Here is a 23160-nt window from a genome sequence, read left to right on the forward strand (position 1 = left end):
TAAATAAATAAGAAAGGAAAAAGTTCTAACTATTTGTCCAATTTTTTTTTTTTTTTTGGGACAAACGAAGATATCCAAACCTCTCCGAATATCCCACACGCAAATTAATTTTATGAAGGTAACCCAAAGATGCTTGCAAGAGATCTCAAATTCAGGATCTCATGAAACCTTAAGTGTCATTAAGTCAATCCAGGTTTGCCCAAAACAGTTTAGATGTTTCAAAATTTTATATTATTTGCCCAAAGTTTATTTCTAGTTTATTCAATTTATTTAGTCTTAAGTATATTTTTTTAAACTTCAGTTTTATTCAACTTGTTTTTCAAACCCCATAAAACAAATAAAGTACGCTCTCCAAACCAAAAACCGTACCATTTCCTTTACCATTTACCATGCATCGTTAAATATTCTCAAAAAACCAATAATACAAAACCAAAACAGAAGATTCTTTTACTTGTATCCTCGTGGGCGTCGTGTTTGGGAGCTGTCATTTCTCATTATTATATTTCCTAGGAAAGCAAGATATTTCTATGCTCCCCATAGGACAGCACAACTAGAAACGATAAATATAATATAATAAGCATAGCAGCCCAATTGGAACGAAGAATATGCATCTATGAAAGGAAAAGGATATGAATACTCAATGTCCACCCCTCGTTCAATTTGCTCGGGAAAACGCAAGTGGATACAAATTCATTGGTAAAGTGACTTTCTTTTTCAAAGGTTAAAAAAATATATGACACTTTGAACAAAGAAAAAGACAGATACCAGCCTTACTAACCATGTGAACAATACGATAATAACAAAGACAGAAGCTTCCTCTCCACAATCTTACCACTTATCTTTAGTGCCCCACTATTTAATTGCTTAAATATAAGCAAATTGTCAAAGCATTTAGTGACATGATTTTCATGATGGGCTATGAACAAGACCAACGTTTGTCACGTTTGTTCCATCGTTAGGCCTATTAGGGAAGTGACAAGATTAAAACCGCTAAGAAAACATCTTAGCAATAAAAATTTACCTCACCATTGTTTGTAATTTTTATGATTAACCAAAAACCAACTCTTTTTTTCCCCAAGAAAGAGTAGCTAGAGTACTCAATAAGTTGAACCCTCAGGGCTAAGATGATATGAAATTTGATTCAAAGATCATTGGCAAATCAAAAATCAATTCCTAGTCTAGATCCTATTTGGCTTAGCTTAAAGAATACACTTTATGCTGCTCAAACAATTCTCCTTTTTTTTTGGGGGGGGGGGGGGGGGGGGTGGAATCCCTCCATCACATTTGATTAATGAATAGGTTTATACATTTAAAATTTTGAAAATATTAGTGAAGCCATATGATTATGTGGTAGTAGAGAATATCCGTACAACTAAGGGTCTGTTTGAATATCTTTATATTACTAAAAATTGAAAACTTATTACTGAAAATACTGTAGCAAAATAATTTTTAAAACACAAAACACTGTAGCAAACTTTATTGCTACGTTTTTCAATACTTGGCTGGTCCGTGAACAACGCCGTAGGACCCAATAAAAAAACACAAAACGCAAAATCATTGCTTGGCAAACGCACACTAAGTGTCTAAATCATGGTGGATTGGCATTTGAGACCCATTAAGTGGATGTGCAACTTACCAATTAAAATAAGAAAAGATTTGGGTGGGGGTGGGGGTGGGGGTGGGAGAGGGGGGATATTGGGTATCCATATTGAGTACATGCATTTAAAGCTTACAAAAGGTCCATACCGTCAAATGCAGATGTGGAGATTATGGAGAAATTTTTTTTTGGTTAAGTATGGAGAAATTATTTAGTCTTAGAGGAGGAATCCTCCCTCCTCTCATAAGGTGTGGGCCCTATCTTCCCGTAAGAGTGAATAATTTTTCGAGATTATGAGAGGCTATAAATCAAGTATCATATACTATTAGCAGTACAACCTTCGGTAAAATTGTGGGGGGGGGGGGGGGGGGGGGGGTTGCAGGCATTTAAAACCTATAGATGTGGAGATTATGGAGAAATTATTCAGTCTTGCAGGAGTCCTCCCTCCTCTCATAAGATGTAGGCCCTATCTTCCCGTAAGAGTGAATAATTTCTCGAGATTATGAGATGCTATAAATCAGGTATCATATACTATCAGCAATACAAGCTTCGGTAAAATGAGTGGCAGCACCCTAGCTGGCCCTTTGTGCCGCACCATGAACCAAAACCACAGATTCCTGTAGAGTAATGTCACCATCAGAATACATACTCTGATCATTTTATACAAAATATAAATCCTAAAAGTTGCAACTGAATGCTTGCCCAATGTATCCTACAGTTCATAAGAGAGTAGGTTTTTTTTTACGTACGAGAAACTACTTTATAATTTAAATCAAGTCCCAGGCATTAGCACAAACACAAGAAGCTGTCCAAGTCTGTTGCTGTCACTCAAACATTAGTCTTATGCCACTTAATTTGCATAATCGAGAATAGCAACTTACCAGGTCCCGCCTGATGGAGATTCCTAATTGATATCTCATTGAATTGGAGCACCAGGTCTGCACTCCCACCAAACCTTGAATAGCCACAACAAAAATGACATGTATTCATGAAATTCACTTTACTATCCTTCAGATGCTGCCATCATCAATGACATTATAAAGATAAAAGATCTTAAGTGAGTTTTGTCACCTGAAAAAAAATAATAAAAGAAAAATAAAATCTTCAAAAGAATTAAGAGGAACTCAATGGTCTGTTGTCGTCATTCTGCAGCCTCGTTTAGCTTACCCACATTACTACCCGTCCAAAAAGAGCGAAATATTTCATTTCAAAAACTTACTTCCAGCCCCTTTGCTTCTGGCAGTAGAGGTTGGTCAACTGTGATTGGAAATTCAGCAGAAGCTTGAAATCCAGATAAGGGCAGTTCTTCCTTTACAAGATCCTAGAAGATCTAACACCATAATAAATCATTATCACAGATTCACAATGAAAACAAAAATTCAGAACACATGGAAGGCAATGTGCTTGCTGTTGCACTCACTCAAGGTTCTTCAATTTTTATTTTTGCTGAGATTTTATTTATTTAATTTTCTTTTCCAATTATTACCTTGGCAAATCCTGCTTTTTTACAAAATAAAATATGAACACTTGATCAATACAAGTACTGTAAGGAAGAGAAAATATACAATTGGCAAAGCCAAAAAAAAAAAAAAAACTCTTCCTACTCCAATCTAAATCGGGAGAAAATGCCGAAATAAAATTTCCTCCATTTTCATTAACTATGAACATAGGTCAGAGATCAAGTAATGCAGAAGGCTGGAATAAACAATTTGACTCATTTGCTTTATCAGTTTCAAAATGGGATTCTAATTCCTAACCTCATGTATTGGGCTAATTACACCTTTGCCTAGCAAAAATCCCACCAGGACTCCTATATAACAGGAACACTTCCATTTGGCTGCTGCATGGTCCCCAGTGGTTTTCCTACAAGACCAAAAGATATCACGCATATGTACAACTTACTTGCCAGCTTTATAGTAGATTGCACCATAAATAACATGGAAAAAGAAAACAAATGAAAAACGAAGGGAGTATACATATGCTGATAAACAAGTGGGTTCCAGTTAGCTCAGTCTCTTATCGTTGAATAAGAGATCTTGGGTTCGAACCCTGCCTAAACCAAAAACCGATTGGTGCCTGATAATAAGAGCAATTATCATCGAATAGATAGCATAGGTTGAAATCCTATCATATCTATCAAAGTCACCAAAAAAAAAGGGATAAATAAGCTGTGCATATTTTTGTCAGTAGCATTGCTTCTGTTGAAGGGATGCAAAAATTTGAGATATTGAACCTAATAAGGCCCATAAGTTGTGGTAAAAACAGTTATTGTCAAAATGAAGTGAGCTCATTCCCAAAAACATTGCACCCCCTCTACCTGCTTATGAGCTTAGCAAACAAGTTTCCCCCCCCACCCCCCCAAAAAAAAAAAAATACAAAAAAGCTCCTAATTTCTTAGCTTAGAGCCAAAGATCATGCCTAGAATTAGCAGCTGATCCAGAAATGAAGAAATTTATATATTTATTTGATAAGCACAAATGAAAATTTTATAAATGTGGAACTGTAGTAAACCTTAGCAACAGACTACCTGAATTGCCTGCCAATGAATAAGGCTTTGAAATATAGTTGCTTCTCATTGATCCAACAGGAGCAGGCTGAGGCCTCAGAACATTATCAACAGTAAACTGATTTGAGAAGCTACCGGCTGAGAGGTATCCTCCAGATTTACCCAAGCATACTTCCGAACTCTGTGCAAGAATTTGATCAGGACTTCGCACAGAAGACAAGGTGTTTGTATGTCCCTGCTTTTCAAGGAATAATAACAGCTTTATGTCCTTTGTAATAAATTCATGCAATCTGCAGGATGTCAAGAAGTGTACTGATAAAATAAATATATGAAATGCACTAATCATAGCTTTATGTGGCTATATCACATACATAAGAGGTTCATCTTACACTTCTAATCTCTTTTTGTTATGATTACTACCATCAAACATAGAGAGTCAATTAGTAAGTTATTATATTGCAGGAATTCTAGAGTTATGACAACAGCATTACTAAAATGAGTAACATTGTAAAAGAAGATATGTTAATAACAATGAGTAGGAACTCTGTGAATTTAGTTTTTTTTTTTTTTTTAGAGTGTGAATTTAGTCGATAAGCCACTACATCTTTTTTTCTTTTCTTTTCTTTTTCTTTTTTTCTTTTTTTAACTTTCTACATGCTTAAAAATATGAAGAGAGAGTACAAAAAAGGAAATTTTGAAATCACAAACAAAAAAAGAAGATTCATAAATTCATTTCACATGCCTTGCACCCTTTCTTGCTATTCAATTGAAAGAAAGCAAGATATTGGAAATTGTACAAATGTAGCTTTCAAAAAATCAAAACAAAGTGATGCCTGGAGGATGCATAACGACTCGATATTTCAAATGATCTCTCTTTCATAAATTTCTATTGATAAAAGAACAAGCCACGTACAACTCCCTGCAACAAGTGCATGTGTACACAATCAGCTGAAAGTAATAAAGAACAGAGACAAACCTTCCTGTTGAGCTTGTCACCCATTGTTTCAGCAGAAGAGTCCCTTGGAGATGAAACTTGTAAAGGCATTGTGTTTTCCTGTATTGTTTTTGAACTTGGCATGTCACTGCAAAGTTTCTTAGTTGATGCCTCACAGTAAAGATGATTAAGTGCTGAACGGAGACGGTTGTTTCTTTGTGAGTAGTATATTTTGGTAGCAAGAGGAACTGGAATATCTGATTGGATTACATCACAATAATCATTGTCACTGTGGATCCAGAAAGCACTCCAAAGTCAACAAATCAGAGAAAAATAAAAGTTTAGGATGACTTTCCAAAACTAATACATGTGTATTAGGCTACAGGATAGTAGTTGCAATATTCATCAACATGATTCAGTGAAATAATATAGCAGAATATATATATATATATATATATAGCAGACTATATAAACCAGAACCCACCCCCCCCCCAAAAAAAAAAAAGAACCTTTTGTCGGCAGGCACGATTGATGGATTTGCCCACACTTTTTATAGCCAATCACACAATCATTAGGCATTTCACCTTCTGAATTTGTCCCTTTCGGAGAATCCCTGCCTGCACACAAGCATGGGAAACAAGTTGCACATGAACATACAAAGCAATATCATACATGAGTACCAATATCTATGTGAAAATATGTATGAATATAGTCTGATATATGAACCATAACAATGAATTGAAAAAATTTCCAATAAAAAAATAAAAATGAAGTTAAGATTGAAAACTGACATTCTTAAAATTGCTATGATTAGAATTACCGCATCTATTATTCAACAGTAATTGTGGTCTTCATAGATTTTATCAAGTAATGATATAGACAACATCTAAAGCAGAAGATGCATCACTAGACGTAGTCATTAGAAGGAGAGCCACAAGGATAAAGATAAAACTAAGAAATAGAATGCAAGAGGAAATTTTTCTCCCAAGCCCCACCAAAGACAGTATTAGCATCAGATAGAAAGCTATTGGTGACAAAATATCTTAGTTGAAAGCAGAAGCTATTGAATTACATTACACCTTAATAATTCAAGAAAATTCTAGAATTTCCATAAGATATAGGTTCAATGCCTATAAGATTGATGATTTATATATATATAAATTATAAGATTGATGATTCTTGATTTGATAGGCATTACAATTTGACTGTCTATTCATTAGATAAACGCTACTAGAGAATATTCTGCTCTAAAATTGCCAAGGAAACAGCATTACTTCAACAAATATAAATTTAGCCTTACAGGGGAACACATCCAACGTACTTGTGCTTTTTGTAACAACAGATGCTGTTTCTAGATCATTTGATAGAAGTCCATGAGCAGTTGTTATCCTACAAGGGCAATAAAGAGAATGCATAATATATTAAAAACCAACAATAAAATTTCATAAGGTTCCATAGAAGTAGCATGAATGAAGAATTTTTTTGAACTTTTTTCATTGATAAGTTACCATGCACCAAATAGGCCTTGAACCTATCACCTCACCCTCCAACCCATTCTTTTGCAATCAGCTCAAAAGAACTTTGATAAGATCTCTATCTTTGACTTCTTTATTGATAAAGGTGTCTTGAACATAAGAATGCAATATTTTTATGGATGGCATGAGACCAACCACAATGTATAGAGAATATAGATGACTTAATGAAACAAACGAGCACTCTAATGCACTATGTATGTTCAAAATCCAGATATAAATTTTTTCAAGTACTTGAAAAAATGCAGATAATAAGTATTCAAAGAATTGTAACATCACAGGAAGAAAGAAAGCATACAATTTAGAACGTTTTGTTGGAGGAGGCATTACACAGGCTGAGCGGTCCATATTTCCAGAAATAACTCTTGAAACATCCATCATAGGTGCTGCATCTGCACGTGCTGAGTTTCCTTTAAAAAAATTATTAAAAAAAAAAGTTTAAGTAATTAACCAAGCTAGACTGAAACAGTGAAGTCTACAACTTCTTTGCAAACACAAACTTTTTTTTTTGATAGGTAGGGAAAAAAAAAGTTTGCGTTTGCAACAAAGTTATAGACAAACTTGTACGCAGAATGTAAACAGTAATGAATTATTAACAAATTTACAACATATACTAGGCTATATCACTAAGCCAAAAAGAATGCAAAGAAAAATAAATACAACTTAGCTTAACTCAAGAAATCTGTAGTCCCAAGTCCCAACTGTATGGGGTTTGCAGCATGATGTTTCTAATGAATAGACTAAATTTTATGTTCACGGACAAGACTACAGATTATTTATTTAAATGAGAGAAAAAAAAATGACTACTTATGTGAGAAAGCATTTCCATAAGAAGCCACACAGATACACAAAGAATTAAAGTTCAGTTCCCTCTACAAACATTGAACATATCTTTTCAAGTTGTAGGATACAGTGGTATATTACATCACCATGTTTACTCTACCAAAGGTCTAGCGATATAATCATATAATATAACAATCATTTAAAAGGGAAGGGGGACAAGAAAAGAATGAGGGGTCCTTTATAATACCATTTTAGTCAAAGGAGTTACTAAACATCATAAGCATCACTGTTTACAGCATTAACTTAGATTTGAAAGGTGTTTACAGGAATCAACCAAAGCCTTTTTTTTTTTTTGTGGGGGGTGTGGATAATAATCAACCAAGGTTAAGGCAGGCAAAAAAAAAATGAGATAGTAATATTATGACAACAATAAGTTTGTTTGACAAAATGATTTTACGTATCAACCAAGACAAAAGATACAAAAGAAAGCCACTAAAATGGAAACAAATATCTCATCTACACCACAAACATCAAATAGAATACAAGGTCACAGGCCTCTTCCATATCTCATTATGACATTTTTTATAAAGTGTTCAAATAAAAATCTGTGGAAGTATCTCCAAAGAGCCCTTCCATAGTAGCTGCTGTCTAATCTTAAAGGTTCTACTATAGTTCCTATTTCTTTTGTCCTAACCTTATATACAGTAAACAAGAAATTTAGAACAGTTATCTACTGAATTAATCACCAAATCTAGCTACAAGAAATGGTTGAATAATGGTTTCAATCTATGGAGTATTTTTAACCTTTTTTTTTTTTTGACAACTGGAAAATTTTCGATCAAAATTTTTTACCTTAGTTCCACAGTAGCAGAGAAATATAACATCTGACCTTCAATAGCTATTAGATGATCATTAGGGTGATCCTATTGTCAATGGAAGCTAATATTACACTTGATCTCTCAAAAAAATTGAAATCCAAATGCAGGGGAAAAACTAGAATGAATATAAATAAAGGAAACTTCTTATGGATAATTCCTTTGAATGATATAGACGAAGATATATATCCCTTTGCTGATATGCTTTATGTTTGGAAGTTCTATTCTCAAAGCATTGATGTGTTTACCACCATATATTGATTAGAGTAACAATGCACAGGTTTCTCTAATTCTTTCTGATGTACCTCTCTGTCTCTGTCTCAGTCTCTCTCTCTCTCTCTCTCTCTCTCTCTCTCTCTCTCTCTCTCTTGTTTGTGATTTTGGATTAACCTCAGCTTTTATCTTTCTTAAATATTACTATTACTATATTGAAATTTCTTCCTACGAATTTGCTCAGCTTTTATTTTATGGCTAGAATATTACTAAATGGATATCAGTTTTGGCAGGTGGGGGGTCATTTGCCATAGGTTTTACAGCCTAGAGGCGAGTCCAAAGGACACTTCTTTAAAAAGGTTCCCAAGTTATAAAATATATATATATATATATATATTACTGAATGGATATGAGGATGTAAATAGAGCAAATGATGTTACTTTTTGCATCCATGGCAAAGGAAGCCATTCGAACTTGACTCCCCAACTGGTATTCTGATGCAGCAGTGTCATCAGCATCCACGGGTTCAGACTTTTCTTGCTCCCCAACCGGAGTAGCTTGGTCTAAGAGATGTCAAGAACCATAAAATAAATTTCATCCAGCAACAGAATATAAAATTCAAAACTCAAATAATCCAGAAAATGTTTCCAAACAAAACAATAGATTTGCTAAATTGCTCCAGATATTAGGGTATTTTTCATTTCAGGAAAAAAAATGAAAAAGAAAATATTATCATAAGAGAACAATTGTCTGAGGCACCAAGAAGCTTGTCATTTAAACCCGTGCAAGATTTTTCATTTTAAAGGATACTAGCATAAGCAGTAAGTAATTTCTTCCTCTCCTTCCTTGGAGGTTTTCTGTTCCCTGTACTGCCATTAAGCTCCAAAATAACTTCTTCTGTACAATTCAGTGACCTACAGAGTTCTGAAAAAATAAAAAATAAAAAAGAAAAAGAAAAAATCCACCTTTAGTGAAGCACCAGAACCAACATCCACAAAGACTTACAGCTAAGATCCCAACTAGTAACATTTGGCAACCGATTGGGAAACACCCCATGTAAGTCAACAAACATTAAGTTCTAAAAGAAACTGGGTCCTCAATTAGGTGTGAAATTGGGGGTCATGTACACAATTTATCACATGCAGAACATATCTTTGGCTCTGACTATTGCAATGACAATCAGAATTTAGGCAATAACCAATAAATAGGAATTTCTGCCCAACAACCCTTTCCCTTTTTGTACAACTTCTATTCTCAAATTCCATGTAGGTGCATGGATATGTTTTGGCTGATTATAAAGCATACGAAGCGACACTAAGACTAATTTTCTAAACCAACAAAAATTATTAAAAATGAAATAAAAAAAATGGGGAAGGGAGGGGGAGGGTGGGAAAAGCCTCCAAACCTGCATGAGCCGCATATTGACTGGCCTTTACTGGCTTCTTGCAAGCATTGCAACATACCTTGACATTCATATAAAAGAAGTAAATATAAATCTTATGTGAAAAGCAGATCTGCCATGTGAACAATTACAAACAGAATCCAAATCAATCACATTTCTCAATTAGTTGATGTAACTAACAGGTCCAAATTTAAAAATGTACTAAACAAGCTACTCTCGTTTTAGGTGAGGTATTTATCCAAATTCACATAAAAACCTGTCCTAACAAAGGACTCTTCAATATGAAATAAAGAGAAAACATACTATGACTATTTGACACCAAAAGAAATAAGCAACAAGTAGAGATTGCTAAATCAGGCATAAGATTACATTTTAAAAAATAACAGTTTCACAGGATCATGTGATTTTTTCTTTCAAAATCTGTTAGAAGCAAAGGCAAAGCGTTACAGCTTGCCATATAAACTACATACATTAAATCAAAAGGCTTTTAACGAGCCTTTGATCTAAGCCTCCATTTTATTTTTTTTTGGTCATTATCCGGGGATGCACTAGTCCCATTTTATCTTCATTACAGTAACACACAAACCACTTATTTCATATGCAAACCAATGACTCAAGACCATAGATCATAGCAACTGCTAACTCCAAATAATCACAAATTCATTCAAACTTCTTTGAAAAGAGGGTTAATTAAGTTAACCAGATGATCAAGACTAGTTTCTAATAATTTCTGTTTGGAGAAGCTTACTAAATCATTACCACACATAAATTACAGTAGGCTCCCTTATGATCATATTAGATATTTTGCAAGCATTTAACACCCTTCACATGCAAAATACCCATCTTGTGGTCAGAATTATATATAAATTTAAAATAAATAAAAAAAATCCATATTTCCTTTAAAATTTTCCCATATGATCAGATTAAAGATTTTGCAAGCATTTTCCATCCTTTGCATGCAAAAAAATGGCTTGAACTTCATAGAAATTCTATTTTTCCTTTTTCTTTTTATAAGTAAAGAAACATTTATTGCAAGAAGACTACTTCATGTACTTTTTTTTTTTATCAGACTAATTTATGTACATTTGACATAAAGAAGCCTAAAGAATCACAAATAAGCAAAAATTTAAAATTTTCAACTATCACCCAGACCAACTAAGGGGGAAATTTTTTTTTTTTTGATAAGTAACTAACGGGGAAAAATATTGTAGCCTTTTAGGAGGAAAACAAAAAAGGCAAAGAACTATCATGTATATATGAAAACAATCTCTACAAGACCAGCTTCTATACCATAATGTCATGAAGCAGTAAAATGTTGATATAAAATGATTTATAAAGATGCCAAATCTTACCAAATTCAAAGGTTCAGACATTGGCTTCAAACCAAAGACATGCATATCTGCAAAAGGAAATCATCAAAAAACTTCACCAAAGCAATAAAGTCAGCAAGCAATTTTTTTTGATAGATAATAAGAGTTTTATTGATGAAAAGAACAATGTGTTTATGATTGTAAACTCACTGCCCTTGAAACAAATACAATCAAATCATAAGGAACGTCTAATAGAGATAAGGAAATCAGACAAGGAACTACAATGCGTAAGACCCCAAATACGAAACCACTCAAACAAAGTCCTAGCAAGCAAGTTCTTCAACATATCTATAGGTCTCTCAACGTCCTCAAAAATTCGGGCATTGCGTTCCTTCCATACTAACCACATAAAGCAATAAAGTCAACAAGCAATAAGGTCAGAATGCCCCAATCTGCCACTTAATTAACCCTATGAGCATGATTTCTTTTATATATATCTTTGATAAGTAAGTTTTGGCCCAAAGGGAGGAGGAAGGCATGGTCCTCAGTTGATTTTGCTACCCCTTGGGATTAGTTTCTTTTATATTTTCTCACTGGTGTGCAGGAACTTCTTTGTGTGTGTGATTGACAAATCAGTCACGCAAAGCACATGAATCTATCAAATCAACAACAGACCATAAGGACTGACTGTGCAAAACTGTCATCCAATCCAACAAAGTTCTAAAGAAAAATATATAAAAGATCAGGCATAGTTTTCTCTATGTCTTCAAAACTCCAGTTGTTCCTCTCTGTCCACAGACACCACTTCAAACAATGTGGGGCAGCCATCCATAAATGACCATTCAGATGACGCCGAAAATGACCTGGCCAACGTTTTACTGCTTCGTGACACTGTTAGGCACTGATCAAGGAATTTTTTTTCCAATAGTACAAACAAATGGAGAAAAGCATCCATTCAAATATTTTAATTCATCACAGCTTGGCATTGTGAGCTTAGAGTTTGAGGCTTTGTCAGAAGATGTAATCTGAAATGAGGAGGAAAAAGCGGCAGAGCTTTCACTCTACACATCTTTTTTCTTTTCTTTCATTCTTTCTTAATTTTATATATTTTGAATAGCTTTCCCAAGCAGCATGGCCTCTACATAGTAGTTTCATCATTTCTTGAAGGACTACTACTGCTCTCTTTTTTTTATTGATAAGTAAATCAATTATGTTAATGAAAAAAGGATGGTTTTCAAACCCAAACTGAACTGCCCAGTCCAACTGGGTTAACCACAACCTGATTTCAAGCCGGCTTTTTTTACTTAGAAAATAGTGTATTTTTAAATCATATGAGAAAACGGGCTGCCCAAACTGCCAGTTGCTGAACCATTCACTGGTTTGACCGGTTCATGGAAGTGACTTTTTGTAAAAATTGACAAAGGGTGCCATGGGGTTTCAAACCTCATATGGCCCCCCCCGAACTACCATCATGCATGGGAACAAATGGGTTTATTTGCATTATACCCAACAATTCCCTTAAAAATCAGAAGTAATATGAATCTATGAAACATACAGACTAGACGGTCAACTTCCATCCCAAGCCAATTATAAGAAAAGGGGCCAACAAACCATTTCATCCTCTCTACAGATAACTCAGACCTCTAATGACAAACAATCATATCCAGTTTTTGTTCCCAGTTAAAATGAATGCCACGTTGCTAATATTCTTTAATTCTTTTGATACAAAAATGTAGTGTTTGCAACATCAAATGATATTAAAAGTTATGCCAGAAACCCGCACTACAATCACCTCTTTATTTTAAAGACTACAACAGTATATGACTTTCATGTAAAAGGAAAAATGATCATTAAATTGAAGAACATGCAAAAAATGTTGGATATAGCGCTTCAAGAAAATTGAAAAAATTACCTTCTTCGTCAAGCAAATTTGCTTCATCTGCCTCACGTAGTTCTCTACAGATGTATTGAGCAGCTAATTTCAGGTGCCCAACTTCCTCTGCCAAAGGAGGAGGAAGATGGTGATAAGAATTCAAGTTAGAAGTATACATACATAAAGGTATACACACGCATAGATATAAATCAAGTTTAAAAGTTGAACAGGTTAATTTGAAAACAAATTAACTAAGTTCCCATTATTGGAAGCCTTCATCATTTCATAACTTCTGGCATAAGAGTTCTACTAACAAGCTCTTTTTATTCCATATTTTCCAAAAACTAGAAATACGCACTCTACACAAATAGAGAGAGAGAGAGAAGCGAAAATTCATACAAACAGGAGTTTAATATGTTTACTAGCATAGATTGAACATACTATCTTGCACATTATGCAAACAGGTGAGACTATAGAAAGACCGTATAACTATAAAACCTCATGGTAACCGTACCTGCCATGGTTTGCGAGTAGCTCCCAGCTGCAAGAACCCTTGCCATGACTGCCATTCTCCCACTTCCACCAAGAGAGCATACCATTGAGAAAAGTAACTTGTATATCTGTACACTAAAATTAGCAAAATCAGCATAGAATGACCCATTTTGTTTCTTGAATGAGTGAATTTAACCCCAAGGGGAACATTCAAACCAGTGACCTCCGCTTTATGAAACGCAATCCCTTGCCAATTGTAATACCCCTTGGGGTTGGAATGGCCAATATTAAATTGTGAACAACGATAGTATTGTAATCCCAATTACATCAGCATTACCACATATTACTTGCTAATCAACTCCATCAAACAAAACAACAGACCATCACACACATAATCATAGGTACACTCGTAGAGCAGAGAAATTCAGAAAGCTCACGCTTTTAAATAATATTAGTATCAGGGTCCATCATAAGAATGCATTACACAATCTGACTCTGAATGCTGCTAGCTTAAATTAAAATAGACATGCTATATATGTTACACATAATTACGTATTTAAATAAGTAAATAAAACTCTCTTAAAACAATTTCCACTATATACTTTACAAGAATACTTCAACTTGACTAAACTTTGATGCTCTTATTGGCAATATAATTGTTTATTGTTTCAATGAGTATTATTACATACAACAATAAAATTATTGAAGTTGGTATTCTTAGTTTCATACTCTAATGTTTATAATTAAACAACTACTTTTCATCTTTATATTATGATCCTGATTTTTTTCTTTGATCTACTAAATTTTTTTTATCATTGGGACATATAATGTAAGTATAGTACACAAATCTTATATTTCAAATTAACAAAAAAAAAATCATTTTAATTATTTAAATTACATGAGACAATAAATACTTTTTTTTGTTAGTTTGCTTTTTCATTTTTCAGATACATAAGTGAAAGGAGGAATATAATAAACATCCTCTCATTCATTTACTTATTTTTTATTGTGCTTGAAAACATTGTTAAAGTAGGAAAAGTGTACTAAATATATTAAACAATTAATTAGTTGGTTTTTTATAAAAAAATATCTTATGAAATTATATTAAAATAGCATAAGAATGCTACTAAATCGGATTTTTATTTTTTGATTAGTAAAATTTATTAATAACGAAAAGAACTACCCAGGTACACTAGATGTGTGCACCTGGTACAACAACAAAAAAAAATAATAAATAAAAAATAAAAAATAAAAACACAACAACAACAGCAGCAAAAATACAAGAAGAAACAAAGCTAACAAATGCCCAAAAAGTCTAAAGCCTCGATAGTAAACGCCACAGAATGTGAAGTCCAATCATAAAGAGTCTTCAGCAAAGAATGCTTCAATTTCGCCGCACTTAGGTCAATTGCTGCAAGACAACGGGTCTTACCCTCTCTCAAAGACACCACATAAGACACAGAGGGGCTGCTTGCCAAATACCACCAACCCCATGCTTTCCAATCCGCAGCTAGCAAATCATGCACCTACTTTTGCATTACCAAACAGAAACCAAAGATACAAAACAACACAAACCACACCTCCCAAGCCACATCACAATGTAAGAATCAATAATTCACATCCTCCCTATTCTTCTTACACACGTAACAACACTCCATAACAATGATGTCCCTCCGTCTTAGCCGTTCGTCTAGACCCAAATTTTTTTGTTCAAATCCTTAATATAATTGCATCGCATGTCTATTTACAATTTTTAAATTTCCAATTTTTCATGACAAATTTTAAAACATTTTTGCTGTTAGTCCCAAATTTTACATTCAAATCCGTAATATACTTGTACAGATGTCTATTTACATTGATTTAATTTCCAATTTTTTATGACAAATTTTAAAACATGTTTGCTGTTCTTTTGATCCCGAATTTTACAATCAAATCCATAATATACTCATACAGATGTATATTTACATTTTTTTTTTTAATTTCCATTTTTGTATCAAAATTTAAAACATTTTTTCCGTTATTTTAGTCCAGAATTTTTCATTCAAATCCGTAATATACTTTTTTTTTTTTAATTTCCATTTTTTATGCCGAATTTTAAACATTTTTTCAAAACCTTGAACCAAATGACATACTATATACATTCAATCCCAAATATTACTCTTACACTTTACATTACGAGAACGAAACGCATTTCACAATTGCACGCATAATTAACCACCAGAAATCCAACAACACCAACATTGGCAGTATAATCTTTGTGAAAACAATGTTTTCAGGATCATGCAATTCAGGCACAAAAGGAACGAAGAATCTAGATCAACTCACCAAGTTCAAAAAGCAACAAACGCGTACAATCCAAAGCTTACTCAAAGAATCGCATTCTAACAAATCCGAAACTTCAAAATTCACCAAATTAAACCGAAGATAAAAACTCACCTCAATACGCGAAAAAAAATATCTCCACGAAAACACACCGATTGAACCCCGAAAATTTTGTCCGAGGATTCGTAGAGCTGGAAACGAAAACGACGATCTCCGTACAAGAAGTGGAGGTGAATGTGAGCGAATAGAGAAAGCGTGGTAATGGAGGAAACGGAAACCCTAAGAGCGAGAGAGAATTTGATTTTGCGAAACGAAAGCTGTGTTTTACACTCTCTCTGCTCTTCTCTCTCCTCAGGGAGGAGAAGAGGGAAGAGGTGGCAAAGCTGGAAAAGAAAAATAAAAAAGAGAGAGAGAAACTTAATTCTGAATTGTGTTTGTGCGACAGTGTTGTTGTACTTTTACAACAGACGCAAATTTTGGATATGTAGTAGTAAAATATTTCGATTTTTTCGAGGAGAACCGTCGTCGTTTTGACTTCCCAAACTCCTTTCAACCAAATTTTATATTTAAAATAAATAAAATAAAGTTTTTGGATAGTACCCGTGCTTTCGCTTCTTTTTCTTTTCTTTTTTTTTTTCTTTTTTTAATGAGGTACTTTTGCATTTTAAAACTCTTATTTTATCGCTAAATAATAGTTTATTCTTTGGCCCACCAAGCTACTTTGTCATCAAATATGTTAATGTGAATGGAAGAAGCATTATCTGAAAGCTGATCATTAATATAAGTTTCTTGTATTTCATTTTTTTTAAAGCCCATTTGGTAACTAAGTTTGAGTATGAGTAAGGTATTTTTTGTGTTTTTGATATACATGTAAGTGAAAAAGTATGTTAAAATGTGTGTAAGTATGTTTGAAATGTGAAAAATGTATGTTATAACTCAATGTTTTTGCTCTCAAAACGCATTCAAAAGAGGTGTGAAACAAAAGCACAAGTAAAAATAGGTTTATTTATCCTAAATTCATATTCAAGAAATTGATAAACAATATTTTGGCTTGGGGAACCATACACCCAACCACTTTTTATAAGAAAACATTTATTAAAAAAAGATTCATGAATACATTTCAAAGCTAATATTTAACCCTTTTTTTAGAACATGTTTCAAAACTCAAAATCAAACAAGCCCCTAGAGTGAGTATCAAGTTTCTTCTTAGGTCCCATATTCATAATTTTATCAATTAAAGCTCAAAACTTAGAAAATCGTTTCAATTTTAAAATTTTTGTCCATCTTTAATGATGTGTGGCTTTAAAGGAGTTCCATACTTGAGTTTGGAAGGGTGGATTGGTTAGTTTATGAATGTTGAGATATAAAAGTGGGTTTCCTTGCTTGCCTTAGGGTTTTTTTTGGCATATATATATATACATATATATATATATATATTTTTTTTTTTTTTTTGAAAGCGGATTTTTTTGGCATATTAGATTGTGTTTTGGTGTCAATTTGTTATAAAAATGTGATCATGTATGTGTCCCGAGTTTGTCAACCATGGTAGGGTTTGGCCATAACTAACATCACAAACGATAACCCATAACTTTGATTATACAAACTATCCGGTACTTAATGGAGTGACCATTACGCCAAGGTTGCATTATGGCATCTTTAAGGGATATTCTAATTATTCACTTGATTGGAAGTTTAGTAGGAATGCATTGAATGCTTATAAGGGAATGTCCATTATATTTCGTTCATATTTTGGGGATATTCCAACAATTCTATTGTTTGGGAGTTTATTAGAAATGAATTGAATGCTTACGAGGGAATGTTTATTCCATTGCATTCCATTTCTTCCTATAATTCCCCATTTTCTAGGAGGAACACTTATTCCTTCATTTAGGAGGAGGGAAATTAATAAAATGGAAATAATTCATTTGGAATATTCTTTCCATTCATTTGTTTGAAAGCTCGAACGAAATAAATTGTTAGATCATCCCCTTGATTGAAATTTTAATCAAATATTTACTAAAACTTCCAAAATACCGTTAATACATTCCGCATGTTAATGTTATAGTAACATTGTTATGCAATGATTTCATTCCATTCATTAAAATGTCACTCCCAAAGAAGGTTTCTTATATTTTATTAATTTATTTTAAAACATTCAAACAAAATTACTCAATTTCATTCAATTCTTTTATTCTTCTTTCCTTTCCATCAATTAAATAGATTCAACTAAACTCTATTTCTTTATAATTTACTCACTCTATTCAATTCTATTATTGGATGAACTCCCAAATGACTTTTATTTCATTTCCATTAATTCTTTTTTAAACTCTCAAGCACATTAGAAATAATATACCTTGTTTTATTCAATTCCATTCATTTATTGTATATCTTTTTCTACTAAACATTTATTGTCTATCTATTCCAAATCTTTCTTATTTGTTTTGTTTTTTTAATAAACTCTCAAACATAGTGTAAGAATTTCTTCTTCTTTTTAAATAGTGTAAGAAAATATGAAAATATTATTGGTAAGTGAATAAATCAACAAAGGAAGCCAAGAAAACAATAAGTTCAACATTGATTCAGACCAATAGTGGCCCAATACTGTCCACCATGGTCATATAGTATTTGTTGGGCACCATTTAGATGAGAACGAGCAAGCCCTCGTAAACTAGAAGACTGGTCTGGAACATCTGACTCACTAATGGGCCTAGAACGGCTTCACACCCCTTTGGCTCTGGGCTGGTTTTGACCCAACAAGCAGATGATTAAAATCCCAAGCCCGTTCCCATTTTAAATATTAAAAAAAAAAAAAAAAAAAAAAAAAAGAAGCTAAAATGCAAAACTAATCCTCTAAGTAGGGGTGTGCATGGGTCGGGTTAAGGGGATTCTTTGACCCAGTGTGTTAAAAAAAATTTAATCCAACCCAACCCATCACATAAGTCCAACCCACATGGGCCGGGTCAAGTCGGATTGAACCCATGGGTTGGATAATTTTTTTTATTACTATTATTATTAAATTGAGAAGAAAAAAATATATCATACCTACCACCTAAGTTGATAAACAAAATATACATTTTTTTTTTTTTGGTGAATGAGACAATAATATAAACTAAGAAAGAGCAACAGACACAGGACACAGTTTGTTAAAACACAGACCAGAGTTGTCTTGTTCAAAGAAAACAAAGGCGTCCACAGGCGGACTTTCAAAAATTCTAAAATCTAAATCTTGAACAGCACCTAACCTTGCAAGAGCATCTGCACATTGATTCGATTGGCGGAAGCAGTGATTAAATTGCACCTGCTGAAACTTGGTGATGAGCATCTTGCAGTCATCCAAAATGGGGGAGATCACATCATTGACATAACCTGTCTTACAAAATATCTCCACAATGGATTTAGCATCCATTTCAACAATAAGAGAGGGAATATTCATATTACTACACAGCAATAACCCATCCCTTAATCCCCATAATTCAGCCACAAAGCTATTCGTGATCCCTATATTCCTTGAAAACCCAAAAATCCACTCCCCATGACTGTCACGCACAACTCCTCCACAACCAGCCAAACCCACACTACCTACAGCACATCCATCCGTATTTAACTTAATCCATCCCTTAGGAGGTTTATTCCAACGACAAGCGACTACCACCCTTGGCACGGGGCATCTTAGAGAGTTGGCACAGTACATGAACTTAGTGCACATATTCTCAATTTCAGCCGAGAGCTTCGGGTTTTGAGTTTTGCCAAAGAACACCGCCTGATTCCTACTTTTCTAGATCATCCAAATTGCAAAAGAAAAAAACATACTCCACTGATTTTTTCCAAACATCGCCCTGCTTCCCCTACTCCCATTCTTTGTTAACCACTCTTGAAGGTCACAACCCCAAAAGGCATGATTCATGTAACTAACTCCCAGTTGCAACCAGACAGCCCTAACCCGAGCACAATCTCGAAGAGCATGCAGAGCAAATTCCTTTTCTTCTTGACAAATAGGGCATAAATCATCAGTCCCAAAACCCCTCCTAACAAGGCAGCCCTTTACACTAATACTACCATGCACACATCTCCAAATAAAGGTTTTAATTCTAGGTAAGGTGTTAATTTTCCAAATCCACCCCGTAGACAAAGTAAACATAAAATTAGTCTGATCAGCCAATTTATAAGCACTTTTAACATCAAAACCACCTCTGGCACTACCAGCCCAAACTAATCTGTCAGGCCCTCTGCTTGTGATCGACACTGGAGTAGCTAGAATCAAATTCTTGATGTCCATAGGAAGAACGAAATGGATACAACCCCAATCCCAACCCAAATCAGTCAACACATCCTTAACCTCAAGTAACTCAGCTTCACGGGTCAGTGGGCCAAGAATCCTATGACGAATAGGCCCCCCTTTGATCCAATTCCCAAACCAAAAGCTCTGATTACTATCTCTACCCACCAACCACATACTACCTTTGTTGAAAACCTCCCTGCCTCTCTTTATGGCTAACCATACCTAAGAGCACGGGAGATGATCTGCATTCATAGCACCTGCTCTCCTACCAGTACAATATTTTTGTTTCAAAACCCTTGCCCAAAGCATATCTTGCTCTGTGTGCAATCTCCAATTCAGTTTTGCAAGGAGAGCAGTATTCCTCCCTCCTGCAGTTTGAAGACTAAGACCTCCTTCTTCTTTAGTTCTAGTAACTTTTTGCCACTCAACCCAATGCATCCTTCTTTAATTCTCCATAGTACCCCACAAAAAGTTGCGATTCACCCTATCTATACCATCCAAAACTCTACTCGGAAGGGCAACACACTGCATTACATAGGAAGGAATAGCTGCTGAGGACGCTTAGATAAGCACTGCACGCCCCGCCAAGGAGAGCAAGTTTGCTTTCCAACCCGCTAATTTTTGTTTCACTCTGTCAAGGATAAAATTGTACTCTTGAGAAGACATACCCAGCTGTCTAATGGGAATACCCAAGTACTTTCCTAGATAGGAAGTGGAAGCGAAGCCAAGGATGTCGCAGAAAGCCTCCCTATCATCCAAATCAACATTGGGAGAGAAGAACACCCTCGACTTAGCTTCATTGTCTGTTTGCCCACACATCTTGCAAAACTCATCTAGCACATCTCTAATGGCGCAACAATTAACATTATCTGCTTTGGCAAAAAGCGCCAAGTCATCCGCAAACATCAAGTGGGAGACTGAGGGACCTCTTTGAGAAACTTTGATCAGTCTCCAAAGCTTGGCACTACATTTTTCCATAATGAGCTGTCCAAGAAAGTCCATGCAAAGAATGAAGAGATAAGGAGAAAGAGGATCCCCTTGCCTTAACCCTCTTGACGAGTATATCGGCTCCAACGCTTCCCCATTAAAAACAATTGAAGTAGAGACCGTCGTCACACAACTCATGATAGTATCAATCAGATCAGTAGGCATGTTGGCTCTAATAAGCATGTCTCGAATGAAGCTCCACTCTAATTTATCATACGCCTTCTCCAGATCAATCTTCAAGGCCATGTAACCAACTTTCCCCTTTTTTTTACTAAGGGAATGGATGACTTCCTGCGCTATAATGGCATTATCAATACCCTTCCTGCCCGGAATAAAAGTCGACTGGCACGGGGAAATGAGCTTGTCCAGGTACAATCTCAACCTGGCAACAATAATCTTCGACATAACTTTATACACCATGTTACATAGGCTGATAGGTCTGTAATTACTGAGCGTCTCCAGACCTTGAATCTTAGGAATGAGGGCAATATGAGTAGTATTAAGGTAATCCAGAACTCTCCTGTCAGTAAAAACTTTTTTAACTTCATTAATAACTGAGTTGCCCACAGTAAGCCAGAACCTTTGAAAAAACCCCGCATGCAACCCATCCGGCCTGGGAGCCTTAAAAGCTTTTAAATACCATAAGGCGGCCTTTATTTCCTCCTTCGACACCTCTCCACTAATGCTACCTTTTTCCTCCTCCAATAAACTAGCCTGCCACGAAGAAATCCTTGGGGAAAGGACTGGAACACTAGAGAAGGAAGTGGTATAAATATCAGTGTAACCATTCCTCACAAATTCTTTGACATCCTCCTCCTTATAGATCCACTCACCCACTGAGTCTTTGATAGACAAAATCTTGTTCCTTTTTCTTCTCACCAAAGTAGAAACATGTTAGAAAGCTGTATTCCTATCCCCTTGAATCATCCAATTAACTCTAGGTTTTAATGCTCAGATTTCCTCTTCCTGATTTAGTACAGTATCGAGATCCCTAAAAAGGTCATTCTCCAGGTTAAGAAGAAAAATCGAAGGACGCATAGCCATAACTCTCTGAATGCCATTTAACCTAGCCATGATGTTCTTTTTCCTAGCAAATACGTTTCCAAACTGCTCCTCATTCCACCTGTTTGCCTCTTTTGTGAATGACTCAATAGCCTGTGCCAACCTTGTACTCTGCCTCCAGGCTTGGGTAACAACATTAGGGAAGGAGCAATTTAACAACCAACACGTTTGAAACTTAAATAATTTCCTCCTATTCTCATGAACTCTAGGCTGCAATTCCATTAGAACAGGAGCATGATCGGAATGGCACCTTGTGAGATGAACCACTCGAGCCTCAGGGTACAACAAACACCATTGAGAATTAACAAAGAATCTATCTATCCTCTCCTGAATAAGAGCCTAAACATCCCTTTTGTTAGTCCAAGTAAACCGCGGACCTGAAAAACCTATGTCAATCATGCTACAAGCATCCAAACACTCCTTGAACTGAAGAGCCCTATTTACACTCAATCCCCTTCCTCCAAATTTATCTCCCTCCATTAACGGCTCATTAAAATCGCCCGCCATTACCCACGACAAATCATGAACTTCAGCCATCACCTTAAGGTTACTCCACAAAACCTGTCTTTCAGCACACCTAGGGCTAGCATAAATCGCAGATAACAACCAGTTAAGGTTAGAGGATCGTACCTTAACAATCACATGGATTTCCTATTCCGTGTTTGCTAACTGGGATATATCCACTCTATCTTCATTCCACAACAGCCATAACCCACCCGCGTATCCAATTGTGAGGGTGTGAATAGCTCCATCAAACGACAACTCATCTGTAATCTCCTTCGCTCTGTCTCCTCCAATCTGAGTCTCCATCACTGTTAAAATAACTGGGTCATGATTGTGGACCAACTCTCTAACATGACTTTTAAAGGCAGGCTTCCGCACACCTCTGCAATTCCAGGCAATAATATTCATAATGAGAATATGATCAAGGAAAGGGCAAAAATCAACAAGAGGTAGGTGTTGTACCACCACCCTCAAGAACCATCCCAGTAG

At 35.0% G+C, this 23160-nt stretch overlaps 1 protein-coding gene across 8 annotated transcripts; it reads right to left on the bottom strand.

Annotated features, from left to right (window-relative positions):
- Window positions 1–3112: 3112 nt before the first annotated feature.
- LOC126689168 (uncharacterized) lies at window positions 3113–16295 on the bottom strand. 8 transcript variants are annotated; one of them, XM_050384230.1, is made up of 13 exons: window positions 15954–16293; window positions 13540–13645; window positions 13065–13151; window positions 11195–11241; window positions 9846–9903; window positions 9251–9364; window positions 8881–8997; window positions 6868–6961; window positions 6338–6426; window positions 5547–5654; window positions 5080–5294; window positions 4125–4338; window positions 3113–3460 (listed from the first exon to the last, which is right to left on the bottom strand). In XM_050384230.1, exons 2-13 carry the CDS (start codon window positions 13622–13624, stop codon window positions 3408–3410), a joined length of 1281 nt encoding a protein of 426 aa, XP_050240187.1. In that variant the 5' UTR covers window positions 13625–13645; window positions 15954–16293; the 3' UTR covers window positions 3113–3407. The 8 variants fall into 8 exon arrangements, with proteins under 8 accessions (XP_050240187.1, XP_050240184.1, XP_050240185.1 ...); XM_050384227.1 differs by having other exon boundaries at window positions 6868–6979; window positions 15954–16292; XM_050384228.1 differs by having other exon boundaries at window positions 8881–9003; window positions 15954–16292.
- Between the last annotated feature and the right edge of the window lie 6865 nt (window positions 16296–23160).

Source organism: Quercus robur, chromosome 6 (assembly GCF_932294415.1).
Source record: "Quercus robur chromosome 6, dhQueRobu3.1, whole genome shotgun sequence".
In the NCBI taxonomy this organism is placed as follows: domain Eukaryota; kingdom Viridiplantae; phylum Streptophyta; class Magnoliopsida; order Fagales; family Fagaceae; genus Quercus; species Quercus robur.

Excerpts from the sequence above, each read along its gene's own strand:
- LOC126689168 (XM_050384225.1), bottom strand. The coding sequence starts at position 13,624 with ATGGTATGCTCTCTTGGTGGAAGTGGGAGAATGGCAGTCATGGCAAGG. Across the intron at positions 5,295-5,546 it reads ATCGTGCCTGCCGACAAAAG|ATATTCCAGTTCCTCTTGCT; the intron begins GTTCTTTTTTTT and ends TAATCCAATCAG. Across the intron at positions 4,339-5,079 it reads GTGACAAGCTCAACAGGAAG|GGACATACAAACACCTTGTC; the intron begins GTTTGTCTCTGT and ends CTTGAAAAGCAG.